The sequence below is a fragment of the Silurus meridionalis genome, chromosome 25 (genome assembly GCF_014805685.1).
Source record: "Silurus meridionalis isolate SWU-2019-XX chromosome 25, ASM1480568v1, whole genome shotgun sequence".
Lineage (NCBI taxonomy): Eukaryota > Metazoa > Chordata > Actinopteri > Siluriformes > Siluridae > Silurus > Silurus meridionalis.
In genome coordinates this window covers 11,370,308-11,387,768 of record NC_060908.1, presented here as the reverse complement: position 1 = coordinate 11,387,768, position 17,461 = coordinate 11,370,308, and the positions used below count along the sequence as shown (strand labels likewise).

At 35.8% G+C, this 17,461-nt stretch overlaps 1 protein-coding gene across 1 annotated transcript in view; it reads left to right on the top strand.

Annotated features, from left to right (window-relative positions):
• lamc3 (laminin, gamma 3) overlaps positions 1 to 17,461 on the top strand; it is a 121,506-nt gene that overhangs the window by 69,727 nt on the left and 34,318 nt on the right. Inside the window, exons 10-12 of the mRNA XM_046839213.1 lie at positions 2,565 to 2,763; positions 11,240 to 11,343; positions 15,525 to 15,764. Of these exons, the coding sequence (XP_046695169.1) occupies positions 2,565 to 2,763; positions 11,240 to 11,343; positions 15,525 to 15,764 (543 nt within the window). The remainder of the gene's footprint in view (positions 1 to 2,564; positions 2,764 to 11,239; positions 11,344 to 15,524; positions 15,765 to 17,461) is intronic.

Here is a 17,461-nt window from a genome sequence, read left to right as displayed (position 1 = left end):
ATCACTTTGGTGACGGTTAATTTGTGTGACGAGGAGAAGGTCAGCACCTGTGTTTCATCATGTTTGATCTTGAACAGCAGAGAGAACAGAAAGTGCTAGAAGTCAAGGGCCTCTTTACTTCGGTCTTACTCTCTTATCATTTTAGACACAGTTTCCCCCAACCCCATTGGCTGTTAATTCTTTCCCCTACTTTACAAATTCCCAGTCACCACCCACATGCCATGCAAAACCAAATGAATGCCCTCTATGCTGATATCCTAGCAACGCAACAGTGCAGGCATAATCTGCACAACATTCAACAGTTCAATATACATTCTAAGTGTGGGCTTTAAAAGTTAACCTTATCAAGAGGGCTACTGTATAAATAGACTTATTATAAATACAATTTATAGAGGCATTTCACAAAAATTGCAGTCATCATTTGATAAGATGACCAGAAAATGGGGTGAATTAACATTTGGCACTTTCTTACTTCATCACTTTGTTTAACATTTTATATACAATAATAGTCTAACGTTAGTTTAGGAGTGCAGTCAGTGTACCAATGTGCCCATTGACCAGTGCACCAGGGCGCTGTGCATGTGATTCAAGTTCTTTCACTCTAAACTTGCTAGACCGTGTCTTTATAGAGCATGTTTTTTGCACAAGGGCATTGTCATATTGGAACATGTTTCATCCACTTAGGTCCATTCAAAGGGAAATTTTAATGATTTATTTTAAAATGACAGTTGCTTTCAGGACAAGGTTTGGAAAGGCCTGGTGTCTGGAGTGTACACTCTTTGGCCATACATTTTATATATAATAGTTATAGTTATATTATATAATACAGTCTCCTTGCTGTTATGAGTCATTCTCAGGATATCTTTGTAGACATTTGGAAATGTAACTACAAATATTTTATCCCCCAGACATTTTCTTTACCCTAACTCATATCCCAATAGAATATCCAATGCCAGACATTTGCTTCTTAACTACAATAAAGTCTATATGTAGGAGAGTGAAACATTGCCTAAACACACTGAGCACTCTGAAGGTACATGTAATTTTTTGTTATTATTTCGTTAGAGGAGTCATAAGATTCAGTCCCTTAGGCAGCAGAAATACACTTACGATATAGTATTTAACGAGACATTGTTTTGTCTGGGGTAAGAATCTTTTGCACTGAAAAGCCCCATTTTACAAACTCTCAGATGCATCCCATTATTTTATTCCAGGAAGTCTTCAGCCAGGTTAAGGACAGGTTGATCTGGTGCAGTCTTTATGTCAGGACGGATTTGATTGATGAATGATTATAATGAAAAATGACTGACAATATTTAAATTACATTTCTGCACTATATCACTTTTTGGCTTCGCTCGAAGCCTGGCTGTCCTCGATGCAGTACTTTGCATGAATAAGGAGATTCAGGGAAGCAGTGCAATCAAGACGAAGTCATTATTTTAAAAATGGGATTCTGATTCTATACATAAATAAGTGAATCTATTTCATATATAATACACTATGTGTAAAAAGTGTTTACGACTGGAAATGATTTATTTTCTAATAACCACATATCTGAAAGTGTTTTATTTCTTTTATACTATAGTAGTATGTCAAAGTTTCACATTTTATTATAAAATGGAATTTTATGTTAATGTTCTCTTTCATCTCTTAAGAGAAAGCTTCTGCTATTAATTACAATGTCACAACTACAGACAGTTGCTCTATTAATTGTCCTCTTGTTGCACACACTTTTTTTTATTCATTATCCTATACATTTATGAGCTCTTGGTTGTTATGTAAATGGAAGGTGTGTTTCTCTCTTTTGCTTAGAACCAACCAGCTTTAAGTGTTTCCATTTGCTGACTGAAGTGAATACTAACAAGCGTTTGAAAATCAAAGACAATAACACAGACAACTGCGTTTTGGATGCTAGGCATTACTTTTAATGCCTCTATAAAGACAGAGCATTAGAACTAATGAAAAGAGTTTCATTCTCAAACGGTTACATATTGTCAGACCTGTATTGCACCATGGAATTGTAAAGAAAGAAATGGTAGTGAATGATGGGTAAAATGTGTTATATTTTAGTATGTTTGTTTGCATGTGTGGCCATGATTTTGGGGCCCGGAAATGCTCCAGGAACAATAGAAATATATGACTGTTCTTATTTTGTGAGGACTTTTGGGTAAAAGTCCCAAGAAGGATAGTAAGCCAAATGTTTGTGTGTCTGTGTATGTGCATGAAAGAGCACTCTGTGGGGGCTTTTTGAAGTCTTTAATGAGGGGAGAAGAGATGAAAGGCAATTACAAGACTGTCCTCGTGCACACACAGCTAGGACATCTGAGAACCTTCCTACATGTCTGCAAAGCAAAGCTGTAGCCTTTATTCCTCCTCTTTCTGTCAGTTGTGGGATTTGGACATTTGGATAAAGTCTTTATCACACACATCAATACATGTTCCTACATCAGGTCCCTTCTTACACACTGTGTTCATAACATTCATTGAATTACAGAACTGAAAATGAACACTTCCATAAGGAGCTAATGAAGATTTTTTTGTATTTGCTTTGTTTTGTCTTACAGCAAAGTTTCTTGGGAACCAACTGCTAAGTTATGGCCAGGACCTCACTTTATCATTTACGGCTGAATTGAGGGAGCTCTTGCCCGAAACTGTAACTGTGGTTCTCGAAGGTTCTGGAGTATCAGTCAGAGCCAACCTGTTTTCGAAGCTGTATGTGGATAGTGACCCTAGCCACACCCCTCATAACATCTTCAAACTAAGGTATGTGTATAATAATTAATATAATTAATGTGTTTATTAAGCTGCATAGAACTGAATTGATTTGTAAAATAATTTGTAAGGGATTTAACACTGATTTTGTTTACTGAAAATTCTGTTTGTATGTGCTGTAATTGTTACCACAGATTATATTTTATACAGATTATACCTTCAAGAATAAATAGCCAGTTGATTTTAATTACTCACCCACCTTTTTTTAAATAATTAATTGAGTTGATATGATTCAATTTACAATTTGCTACAAAACCCTAGTATATAATATGCCTTATCAGGCTTCTTTCGAAACATGACACGTCTTCATGACACACTTCCTGTTTTTCCAACATAGTATCATGGAGGCTTCATTGGAAATTGGCCTTCATCGACAAAAGCATATTTGAATATGAAGAAAAGCAGTGTTACCAAAACCTTTGTGGGAATTTACTTAATTGTTGTGACCTTAAAAACAAAAAAAAAACAACTAATTGGGCTTAATTTAAAGTAGGGTTACCATTTACCATATCCAAAGAGACTGAAGTGGTTTCACATTTAGGGCATTAGGTCATTTAGTTGCCCATCAATTTTTTTTGTTGTAGCTAGAAGTCTAAGTTCCCAGAGGAAACCTATGTGGACACAAAAACAGAATGCTTAAGTCAGGCAGAATTCCTAACAGCTGTGCCCCCTATACATTGTGATAAAAATTTGAGCATGATTTTTTATATTTGGTGAGTAAATAAAAATTGTTTAAATAAATGAAAGGAACAGCACTTAGCAGAACAAATAGACAATGAGGTTTTGAAAGTCGGCTTTAAGCTTTGTAAAATAGTCTTCTGATGTAATTGCCTGTCCAAGCTGCAGTGTCACCAATGAAGGCTTTCTGCTAAATGCAAGGACATAATTGTTGCTTCAAAAAACTGTGACTTTGCTTACAGTTAAAGCCATATTTACGGAGTTTAACCTCGGTTGATGCATATTAAGTGTCATCTTTGAGCCTAATACTTTACTTTTTAAAACATTTCGACAGAGGCTTTAGAGTGATGGAGCATGTAATAAAATCCTTAAAATATGGTAATTAGAAACAGAACCCCAAAGACCATCCAATTTTGTACACACACACACACACACACATATATATATATATATATATATATATATATATATATATATATATATATATATATATATATATATATATATATATATGTGTGTGTCTTATCAATGCTTTTCAATGGGGTTACGGTCTAGATTTTGTGGTGGCCAATCCATGTGTGAAAGTAAAGCTTCCTTAACCAATCTTTATAGTTTGAGCCCACTGAATCTGGCATTGTCATTTTAGATTATGCTCCTGCCTTCAAAGCAGAAAAAATATTTAATTTAAAAGAAAATATCATTCAATGTATTTTGTCAATATATCAGATGAACAGATTTCTGGCACATATAGTTTTGCGAAAATAGACCTGACCAACTGAAGCAACCAGATCCACTTAACCCAGAGACTTGTACAGTAGGCACTAGGCATGATTGACATATCACTATATCCTCCTTTCTTCTTACCTGAGGTGCCCATCATTTTGGTACAGGGTAACACCAGACTTATCAGAGCATATGACCTGCACCAGACTCATTGTTTGTAGTCCCTAGCAAATTAAATACTTTTTTTTTCTGATTAGCCTCACTGAAAAGTGTTTTTCTTAAGGCTACACACCTGTTCAGCCCCAATACCTTGAGCTCACTTCCCACTGTATGTGTAATAATGCTCTTATTTTCAGTATCAAACATAGCTGTGAGTTATAATTGGTTGTTTAAGAAATGGAAAATTTGAATATTTTTTTGTGTTTATATGCAAACCAGATTCCAAAAAAGTTGGGACACTGTACAAATTGTGAACAAAAACAGAATGCAATGATGTGGAAGTTTTACATTTCAAGATTTTATTAAGAATACAACATAGATGACATATCAAATGTTTAAACTGAGAAATTGTATCATTTTAAAGGAAAAATAAGTTGATTTTATATTTCATTGCATCAACACGTCTCAGAAAAGTTGGGACAAGGCCATGTTTACCACTGTGTGGCATCCCCTCTTCTTTTTATAACAGTCTGCAAACGTCCGGGGACTGAGGAGACAAGTTGCTCAAGTTTAGGAATAGGAATGTTGCCCCATTCTTGTCTTATACAGGCTTCTAGTTGCTCAACTGTCTTGGGTCTTCTTTGTCGCATCTTCCTCTTTATGATGCGCCAAATGTTTTCTATGGGTGAAAGATCTGGACTGCAGGCTGGTCATTTTAGTACCCGGATCCTTCTTCTACACAGCCATGATGTTGTAATTGATGCAGTATGTGGTCTGGCGTTGTAATGTTGGAAAATGCAAGGACTTCGCTGAAAGCGAAGACATCTAGATGGGAGCATATGTTCTTCTAGAACTTGGATATACCTTTCAGCATTGATGGTGCCTTTCCAGATGTGTAAGCTGTCCATGCCACATGCACTCATGCAACCCCATACCATCAGAGATGCAGGCTTCTGAACTGAGCGCTGATAACAACTTGGGGTATCCCGAAGATCACGGGCATCCAGTATGGTTTTCCGGCCTTGACCCTTACGCACAGAGATTGTTCCAGATTCTCTGAATCTTTGGATGATATTATGCTCTGTAGATGATGACTTCAATCTCTTTGCAATTTTTCTCTGAGAAACTCCGTTCTGATATTGCTCTACTATTTTTCACCACAGCATTGGGGGAATTGGTGATCCTCTGCCCATTTTGACTTCTGAGAGACACTGCCACTCTGAGAGGCTCTTTTTATACCCAATCATGTTGCCACTTGACCGTAATAAGTTGCAAATTGGTCCTCCAGCTGTTCCTTATATTTACATTAAACTTTTCCAGCCTCTTATTGCTACCTGTCCCAACTTTTTTGGAATGTGTAGCTCTCATGAAATCCAAATGAGCCATTTGGCATGACATTTCAAAATGTCTCACTTTCAACATTTGATATCTTATCTATATTCTATTGTGAATAAAATATAAGTTTAAGATTTGTAATTTGTAATTTATTGCATTTCTTTTTTATTCACAATTTGTACAGTGTCCCATTTTTTTGGAATCAGGTTTGTGTAAGAATAATGGAGTTTATTATAACAGCAAATGGGGACTAAATGTCCCACATATGAATCTTATGCTCTGGTGTCCACAAAAATGTCATATACTTTATATCCAGAAAGTATTCACAGGGCTTCATTTTTCCCCATTTTGTTATGTTATAGTGGAACATCTTCCCAGAAAAGTAAAGGTTATTATGTAGAATGGGATGTTCAAAAAGCACATACAAATCTTATGGCCAGGTGTCAAGAAACATTTGTGTATACAGTATATAAAATATTGGGTTTTAGAAACTATATTTTTAAAAAAGTGGGCAGGTGAGTTATTTTAATGAATTGATCAATTAACTTGTATATTAAACCTGATTATGTACAATGCATCTGGATAGTATTCACAACGCTTTAATTTTCCACATTTTGTTGTGTTACAGCCTTATTCCTAAACAGATTAAATTCATTGTATTCCTCAAAATTCTACAAACAATACCCCATAATGACAACATGAAATAGGTTTGTTTAAAATCAAATCACATGTACATAAGTATTCACAGCCTTTTGCCATTAAACTCAAAATTGAGCTCAGGTGGATCCTGTTTCCACTGATCATTCTTAAGATGTTTCTTGGAGTCCATCTGTGGTAAATTCAGTTGTTTGGACATGATTTGGAAAGATACACACACGTCTTTATAAGGTCCCACAGTTAACAGTGCATGTCAGGGCACAAACCAAGCCATGAGGTTCAAGGAATTGTTTGTAAACAAAACAGAGACAGGATTGTATCGAGGCAGAGATCTGGGTAAGGGTACAGAAAGATTTCTGCAACCAATTGAGCACAGTGGCCTCCATCATCCGTGAATGGAAGAAGTTTGGAACCACCAGGACTCTACCTAGAGTGGTCTGCCTGGCAAAACTAAACCTTTGTGGGAGAAGGGCCTTAGTTAAGGAGGTGACCAAAAACCTGATGGTCACCCTGAAAAAACTCTAGTACTCCAACAATCAGGGCTCTGTGGTAAAGTGACCAGACGGAAGCCTTTTCTCACATGACAGCCCCAATGGTGTTTGTCAAAAGGCACCTGAAGGACTCTCAGACCATGAGAACCAAAGATTGAACTTTCTGGCCTGAATGCCAAGCGTCATGTCTGGAGGAAACCAGGCACCGCTCATCACCTGGTGGTGGCAGCATCATGCTGTGGGGATGATTTTCAGCAGCAGGAACCTGGAGACTAGTTAAGCTAGAGGAAAGATGAATGCAGCAATGCACAGAGACATCCTTGATATAAACCAACTCCAGATCTCTCTAGACCTCGGACTGGGGCGATGATTCATCTTCCAACAGGACAACGACCCTAAGCACACAGCCAAGATAACAAAAGATAGGCTATGGGACGACTCAGTGAATGTCCTTGAGTGGCCCAGCCAGAGCTCAGACTTAATCTGAAAATGCCTGTGCCCCGACACTTCCTATATAATAGCTGGGCCAAGCTTGTAGAATCATACTGTACTTAAAAAGAATTGAGGCTGTAATTGGTGCCAAAAGTGCTTTAACAAAAGTAATTTTATTAGGTTTTTTTATATATAAATTTGCAAAAAATTTAGAAAAACCTTTTTTCCGTTGTCATAATCTAAACTCAGTACCCCATAATAACAAAGTGAAAACAGAATTTAAGAAATGTCTTTTTTTCATAAAAAAGCTGTGTGCTTAAGTCACATCGGGCGAACAACTTTTGAAAGAGTCCTGGTTGTGCCACATATCTTCTATTTGAGAATTATGGAGGCCACTGTGCTCTTGAGAGTCAGTGCATTAGCAATTTTTTTTGTAGTCTTCCCCAGAACTGTGCCTTGCAGCAATCATGTCTCTGAGCTCTGCAGACAGTTTCATTGACCTCATGGCTTGTTTTTTGCTATGATATACATTGTGGGAGGTGTGTGCCTTTTCATATGATGTCCGATCATTAAACTTTTCCACAGAAACACTCCTGTCAAGAAACATCTCAAAAATTATGAAAAAAATTGGTAGGTGCATGAGCAATGAGTGTTGTTCCAAAGGGCCTTATGTACATGTGAATATTTCTTATATAGTATTTATGCGAGCACTGATTCTTCTTTGTGTTTAAATTGGCCTAATTCAATTAACTGAAAATTCTAAGAAATGCTAACTTAACAAATCAGTTTGGTAAGATGCCTCAGGCCTCGGGCTACTTTGGCTAATTTGTTTAATTGAAGGAGTTTTGGTATAGTGTGTAACAACCCAACTAATCTTATCAAAGAAGAAAAACAGTTTACAATTAATACTAAGAACTAAAGAAAATAACAATGGTGCAGACCCATCGCTTAGGACTCGCGTAACACAATGAGGACTTGGGAAAAAAAAAATTGGAAAAATAGCTTGAGGTAGGTATTAGGAAACAAATAACAATTAGTAGTAAGAGCATATACATTAATGAGACCAAAAAAATAAACAAGAAATCTCTAAACAATCTGTAAAACATAGTAATTGTGTGTCTGTGTGTGTGTGAAGCCAAAGCCTTCTTCTTCAGGGAAGTTGTGACATTACACATTGAATTACAAAAGAGTGACAAGAAATATCCATTGGTTTTGTAACGCTCTCCAGGAATTGTGCTGACTGATCAATTCTATCTTATGATGAACGTCTATGCTTTGACCACCACACTCACCAGATCTCAGTCTATTTGAAGACCTGTGAGAAATCTTGGACTGCCATATTAGATTTTCACTGTCAACAGATAAGCTTAAACCAATTAAGAGAATGTGTAGTGTTTCTGAGAACGGTCTTCCCATATCTGTGGGTTTCCTTTGGGATATCTAATTTCAAATTGTTTTTTTTTTTACTTTATATTCTATGAAAATGGAATTTTCTCCTTTTATGGTGTGAAGTAGACTTTGAAATCTCCTTGTGATTAGGATGCAAAAGGGAAACATACTTTTGTTCAGAAAAGTCTACAGTTTTCAGACCTGTACTTTCTAAAAACCTCAAATTACGACTATGCAACAAAATGTTGTAAAAATGCATATTAAGTCCTTATTGTTCATATCTAGCATAACTAGCAGGGGCCAGGGATAAATGAAGGAAAACTGTTTTTGTGCAAATTATAATTAGCTATAATTGCCTTAAAGCTGTATGTTCCATTCAGTGGTGCACAAACTGCCAGAGCAAATTCATTTCTGGGGAATTCATAGCATGAAATACAAAGAAAGGAATGAAGGGGAAGACTAGTTATCTGCTATTTCTGTCTATTTATCACCAGGGTGTCACAAATGCACGAGGAGGCAGTCACAATCACACATCTGTGAATGCGAGAATATATGTGTCATTGTTCCCTGACTCTGAGAATGTGTTGGTGGTGGCTAATTTTAATGAGGCCATTAAAATGAGGGATCAAAGATGAGGAGATGAAGTAGGGATGGGGGGATGCAAAGAAAGAAGAAACCAACATATAGGAACTAAAACTGTGGGTGCATTATGTGAGGTCACAAACTTTTTAAGTGCAGTTACACCCCAGGTTATCATCCTGTGATACCACTAAGGTACTGATTAGAGAAAGAAGAAACAAAGTTGAATGGTTAAGACAAATAATAATAAAAGTGTGGAGTGTATTCAGACACAAAGTCAAATTACAGCATAAATCAAGTCACTGCAATTGAATACAAATATTCCAGTTTAGACAAAAAGTCAAGTCATAACACAAAAGACTGGTCAATCTACCACTGAGACCAAGAGCTGATTATTATAAAGAATTGAAGTATGAGGGCAAATGTTTGTGGTTGTCAATAAAGTCAGACTTAGCGAACATTTATGTGGACTGAATACACATTCCTTAGCCAATCATTACATTATCATGCACTCCTGTTTCTTGTTAGTTCTTGATTTGTTTCTCTTGTTATACCCTGTGAGTTGTTTATTGCAAAGTTACATTTAAATTCTTGTCTATTTATTGGCCTGTTGCCTGATTGTGTTTCATGCTGTTTCACCTGTTTAATGCTAGTTATTATCAGGTTTACCATTATGTTTTGTGGCACATATGAGAAAAGTACACACATCCTTCACTAAAGTAGTAAAGTACTGACTATACTTTTTTACTCAAGTTATTATAAAAAAAGTCTGTGCTCAGATATGTAAAAAGTAACCATTACTGCAATCTGTTTTAGTGTCATGCTGGTAACTGGACCTCTCGTATTAATATTAGGGCTGTCAGTCTATTTAAATATTTTTAACAAATATTTTTTATCTGTTTTAAATGTACCTTAAATTCATATTTTTAAGTTTTTCATAATTTAATCAACATGGACATGGACAAATATTGATGCTTTATGCAAATGGATGTTTATTATTAGTGAAACCATACTCAATATACAGCATGAAGACAAAATATACTTGTAAATGTTTTAAAATAATTATGGTGTTTTAAATCACATAACTCATCAGGACACCAAACGGAACCTTTGCTATGTTTCCAAATGGACAGTTAATGAGGTAACACCAGAGAAACCTTACCTCTTCTAACATCATTTCATTTCGTCATTATGAGGAAAAAATACCACAAAACGCCCCTACACGTTTGTCGACTCCAGAGGGGTAATTGTGCGTATCATAGCTGATTTTGGTGCTGATTTGAGACTTGGCACATCAGTCAAACCAATGTTTATTAATTAAAAAGAAATTTTTGGTGGAGTTTATTATTTGGTGTTATAAACTCTGACAGCCCTAATACATATATTAATACAAAACGATTTTCACATTTTGTTACCTAATGAATGTATCCAGGCTGAACATTCACCATATAGAACACAAACAGAGAAAAAATTATGATGATCAGGTGATCAGGAATGTTCTCAGTCATGTTTACATCGCTGATTCCCTTACATGTTTACATCGCTGATTGTTGCCTTCTGCCTTGCTCATTGTTAGCTTTGTAAACTAGTATACGTCTGTGGTGCATGAAAGCCAGGAAATGATACACCAGTGCTGCGCAATGACAGAAAATGGGTTGATGGGCTGAAAACGGCATGCCAGTAGAAGAAAAATTATTCATTTTCACCAAAAATTTATAATAAAGTAATTAGCCTGGTTTAAAAGTACAGATATTTATGTTCTTGTTTCCAATCATTAATGTATTGCCTGTATTAGGCCTGCCTTACGTTCCAAGCTTAGAAATTGATTTTGTCCTAATACAAGCACAAAATTGCCTAAAATTCACTATCTCAAAGTTGGTATACATAAACACCATTTGGTCAATAGAATTAACTGGAACAATCATGCAAAGTAAAATTTGTAAAAATGATTAATTTGCTTATAAACTGCACTGAAAAACTGTATCTATAAATTAAATGTTAATATCCTGCTGTTGAATCCATAGGTTAACCGAAACAGAGGTGAATCCATCACTCGCTCCGTTTGAGTTTCGACATTTGCTCATCAATCTGACTGCGCTGCACATCAGCAATGTGGGAGGACAAAACTGTGAGTGTTTCTTTCTGTTTGTGCTTTTAAGTGTCTTGTTTGCATGCATATCTGAACCTAATAAAATAAAAGCAATGTCTACATAAGGTAATTTGATTAATAAATATTATCAGAATTTACACATAATCATATTTTAATCCTGGATTTAGCACAAAAAGCTGTGTAACGTGAAGTGGCAAAAAAAAAGACTTCTTGATAAGTTAGTACTCCAGACAAAGTTTGGAAATATGACCAGAAGTGGGACTTCAAGCTGAAACACAGCCTATGTGCTGTTTTGGGCCCAGCCTGCACAACATAGCAGGGATATTGCATTTTGTAGTGTTTTTGAGCGTGAAACCACCAGCATACAGATTGCAACAAGCAGCAGAAAATAGACTTAAAGAGTAAAAATACACTTGAGCATGCGCAGAGCTTGTGCTAAAGGCTTTACTGACTGATATAGGAACATGTTGCAAGCAACACTGTTTCTAAGTCTGAGGTAAAAATGGCTTTATAGCAGAAGCTGAGCTTTAAGGTGAGCGGTTGTGGGTCCCAACAGTAGCTTTTTAGCAGCCTTGGGATGTGAATTAGCACATCCTCTGAATTAACTTGAGCTAGTATTGTGTGGCTTGCAGACCACATTCACCCTTAATATACAGCCAGTGGACTGCAGATATGCCTCTATCAAAAGTTATTGTTTCATGTAGTGCAGGAGTTGGAGTCTTGGAGTCAAGGGCCATAGCTGTTTAGGAATATTGAGCTGTGACTTCAATTGCATGGACAAAAAATTCACAGACCTGCTAGCTTTTCTTCACAGAGCCCTGGACCCCACTATGAAAAATAAAGCGAATATCTCTAGAGCTATTTAAGGCAATTTTTTTACATATTGCTCTGACTATAAGATGTACATGTAAGACAAAATCTTTTGATTTGTAATTTGTTGACACGCAAGACAAACATTTACACCTAGACTTGGTCTCTACTTTGAGCTAAATTACAGTTAAAACAAAGGGGAAATACTTCTCAAGGAAAAACGCACAACAAACCAGATATCTTGACAATGAGAAAGGGAAAATGCTAATGATGCCTATCCCAAATGAATCCTTAAACAACTCTGTGGGTCACTTAACACCTGAAGACTTTGAAAAAGAAATAACATTCAACAAAGAATAAGCTTCTGTTTCACTGCTATTGCATTGTCTCTCCCACTGGAAATGGATTATTAAACCATTATTATTCATTTGTCAAATGTCCCATTACAACCTGCTGCTTTGTTCTTCAACAGACACACACACACACACACACACACACACACACACACACACACTGACAGCTTGAGGTACTGCTGCATGAACACTGACAGAGAGATATGGGAGATATGTGTAGCAGTGGCTAAGACTGGGACCTTATGGTTGGTTATAGTACTGTCAAATCTCTCATAAGAGTGTGTATATCCATATGTGAGCAAAAAAATATATATTGGGTCGAGTATAGCAGTATTGTGTGTGTGTGTGTGTGTGTGTGTTTGTGTGTGTGTTTATCTCTTTATCATTATTCATAAGAGCTGTGTATACCTGGGAAAAAGAAAAGAACTTTCTCCTCCAGCATGTTTCTCCTCTGCTCCCTTCAGCCTATACTGATTAATTAATCTCCACCTCACTTATTTATATACATATTGAAAATTCGCTCTATCAGCATCAGTAGTTTGGAAGCAAGAAGGAAAGAGAATAAAAAAAAACAGTAAGAAGGTAAAGGTTGGCTTGTGGTAACGCGTCTGAATCTGCGATCGACAGAGCATGTTGGTTATTGAATAAAGGGCAGAGATTTGCAAAGACTGGAAATTCAAGATAAGTTATAGATTACACTTTCGAAACTCATTAACCAACTCATTAACAAAATTAATTATAAATAACAACCCAGAAAATTGCATAGGTTGTGGATCGCTACTGCTTTTTAAGGATATGGATTTAAAGATTCAGTATATACAGAAACTTAATATGAAAGGGAAAGTTCTAAGTTCAATATTGTTAAAATTAAATTTTAAATGATAAAAAAATTTCGAGTCAACTTTGAGCAATCAGGTATATCTGTTTGGATATTTTCTACAATGCGGTTCAACTTATGATGGGTTGGTGGAGATTTAGTAAAGTCAGGTATTGATGTAGGTTGAGGGGGCCTGGGGTGCAGTCAGTGTTCTATTTCATCCTCGGTCAAAAACGTGACACTAAACAATAGACGGTGGACAGTGTTTACCTTCTTGTTAAGCTGCTCTGTGATACAGTGTCAGCGGTATTGATGTGTCTTGAGGAGAATGCTTCAGGTTTTCTACCTGTTAGGACAAGAGCAGACTTATGCTTATATATTTAATATGTTTACACCTTGCAACATTTTCCTAAGTTCCCGAAAAGAATCTGATTTTATAGAGACTAATTGATTTTTTAGACTGGTTCAGATTTTAACTTTTTAGGGTTTGTATAATAACTACATGCAAGATAGTCCAGCAAATGACATGCAGTTTCCTGTAGAATAAGCTGTAATTTATAAATAGTCTGCTCTGCAAAGCCATCTACAATAAAACATGCTAACGTTCAGTCGATTCATGCTACTAATTGTAAAAATTTCCAAAGTAGAAATTGTATTTGCATTGACATTGGTAAAGAAACTTCTCGCATTAGTTTAACTGCAGCAATCTATGTAGCTATATAGACTACAGAAATTAAATGTGTTTAGATAAACGAAAAATAATGGCTAAAAATTATCCAATGACATATACTGTATATATTCCTAATATAACACCAAATACTTCTTATAACTGTAACCAAACCACTAGTAAGTCTGCACATTCAAAGAAACCCATGACAAAATAATTATTGGATTCTGCTTAGCTACTACTATTAATGTCAATGGTATACTGTATAATAAAGGTAAGTTACAGAAGATAATCACTATTCTTTTTTTTTCTTCTCTGGAAGAAATTAGTTTCAATTCATACTGTCTTAAATGGCATTATCTAATCTTGATCTTGGGCTCTTTCAATTTCATGTCCTTAGTTCTTGCCTTTCTTCATGGGAGCGATCTATACAAAAGGCACCAAGAAGTACCAAAGTCAATTAAACTCAAAACGTGTTACCAAACTTGGGACAACCTTACTATTTAACCTTTACTCTGATGTATGAATGTTTTTGCTTAAACGAATGGTATCATATATCTTCCACTGCACCTCTTCAAATGACTGTCATTAATCTTTGTAACTTCTATGTTCCCCAAAACATGTTAGTTTGAAGGCAATGATTCAATGTGCTCTTCCTTAAGTAAGCTAATGCTCCCAAAACTTCTAACTCAATACTCCTGCAAAATAGAAACAACATCATTGTTATATATGTGTCAGTGTACCAGCATAGAGACATACTGGCTTTAAAAGAACAGCATTTGTTAATTTTGTATGGAATTCAACCACTTTGCATAGATCCTTTCTCGTGTCAGCGTAGCGCATAATCATTGAGTGTCATCGTTAAAAAATTAGCATAAGGTTTAATAAACAGCACCTTAAAAATGAAACTAAGCATAGCTTAGTGTAGACACTAGCAAGCAGTGATAAGTGCTAGCAGAATTAAGTGCATTCATTACAGCTGCACATTATTGAAATATAACAAATATACATATCAACGTTTTTTTTATCATGTCAAAACTTTCCATGCTAATGGCACTTGTGCATTACTGAAGATTGTTTGCTTGCAGAAAAAGAAAATATACAGTATGTCTGTTTACACAAGCGAAATCATTACCCCGATCAGGCTCATATTCTTATTATTACTGCTTGTATATAAACAGATATTTTCAGTGGGCAGATTCAACTGGGCCACATCATTGGATGACAGTTTTCTGAAAATCAGTTCTGATTGGCTGCTTGCCACACTAGTTTCCACTGAAAAAATAAATTGCAACATACCTCATGATGTAATATATGTAAATACATGGTATCTGTACCACTTGTTAATAGGCAAGAAATGTTTTACCAGCTTGTAAAATTGTTGCATATATTTAGAGAAAAGAAAATGTCCATCCTTACATGCAATTCATGCTTGTGTGTGAAAATGTGCTAATCTCTAATGATCATGCTCACTCATATTGTCCTTCATGCTCTATTAAAAGACTGCAAAAGATAAATAACCCTGACTTGCATCTTTTTTTTTTACCCACAGATACCTCCCAGCTGTCTGGGGTGACACTGACCTCTGCAACACTGACTGAGTCCTACTCTGACATCCCTCTCACTGCACCTGCCCCATGGGTTGAGGTGTGTGCGTGCCCACTAGGATTTATTGGGCAATTCTGTGAGCTGTGTGCTCCAGGTTTTACCCGAGCTAGTCCTAATGGCGGACCATATTCACCCTGTGTGCCATGTAACTGTAATCAGCATGGGTTGTGCCATCCAGAAACAGGTCTGTCAACAAAAATACATTTAAACTCCTTATAATATTTTGAATTCTTATGGCAACTTTCAGGTCAGTTCAAACCTCTGTGTGCCCCTGAAGTGTTTTGCATACTGATTATTAATCATGCTTGCTAATCAGATGATGACTGCAGCTTTGTTCCAATTTTTGTAAAAATCTTATACAGGTTGGATTGTCCAAAACAGGACAAGTGTGCGAGAAACTGCAATCGTTAATTGCAGTTGTGTGTAAGCACGTCCTCTCCATCAGCTTAAAACAGGATGTCATATAGTCTCTTTTTATTCCCCTATATCTCCAGTTTAATTTCCTTCTCATTTTAAACCCTTTATCTTGCCATATTGTATCACCAGTCTATCTTTCCCCGTTCTATTTGCCCCAGTTAATGGACTGCGTAGTGATTTGACACAAAAGAAGCAGAGTTCACTGCCACCTCTTCCTTTCTCATTAGCTTTGTTAACTAGCCCCTGGCTAATTGATGCTAATATAGGCTAGGACAGTATATGTGTAAGTGTGAAACAGATAAGAAAGGGTGGGAAAACGATAGCAGACCTAATGTGTTTAACAGTTTTCGCTTGCTTTCGAGTGTATATTAGGTGGCATTCAGTGCTAAGAAAATAAACCCTTGTGCTTTATGTACAAAACATTGCTTAGGTGAACAAATACAATCCATCCAGAAGCCTAGTATCTGAATAGATCTGCCAAATCTTTTGTTTTTTTTGTAATACAATGAAGCCATTTGGAGTTAGGAACAAAAGATGAATTACACAATAGATCAGAATTCTTTTTCTGTCTGGATGTGTTAAACAACATAGCACATCACACATTTGGTGTCCGATTCTCAATTGTTGGTTTAGCAAAATTATTGGAACCGAGTAAATATAACTTGATGTTTGGTTGCATCAAGTAAAGCTAAGCTGAATGGGTGAAGTTGTTCACCCACTAAAACGAGTCCATATACTGAATAATAAATACCCACTGTATGTTTCTATATACCTTTTCAAAGAAGTCCCTTAAAGTGGTTACTAATACAGCTTGCAAAAAGAATTACTTAAAGCAAAAAAAAAAAATCTCCTATTATAATGTTATGATAATGAGAGAAATGCAGATTCAGAATTCAGAGAGTGAGCGCATGCATTTAATAACCTTTGATTCAACGGCATTTCGGTTTCAGTTGGCTCTGCATCACTGGCCTCTGTCTTGTCCGTCTTTCTTTCTTGTAAGTTTAGTGCATTTTTTCGCTGCAAATCATTGGTTAAATGAAGCAGTTTCTGGGGTGCGATTTTTTTTTCTGTCTTGCATTATAGTTTATTTTATAATTTTATTTTTACATTTTTTGATAATTTTTTTCTCAGTAATCGATACGATTTAAAATGTAGTCAAGTAAAATACTATAAACAAAACATACATTACAGAATTTAAAAACTACTCTAAAAAGTGGAAGTAAACAAACATAACTACTCATTTTCTGTAAAGTAAGTAAATGTAATTCGTTACTTTCAATCTCTGCAAATGTAGTTTTAGTAAATGTGTACTGTAATGAAGTTAAAGTAGAGAAAATATACAGAGAAAGTATTCATTAAAAACATTTACTACTTTGTGATATACTCCGGATAAGGGTATCCAATACTAAATATAATATCTACAAACAATGACAATTAAACAGGAATTAGCATATAGTTTATGAT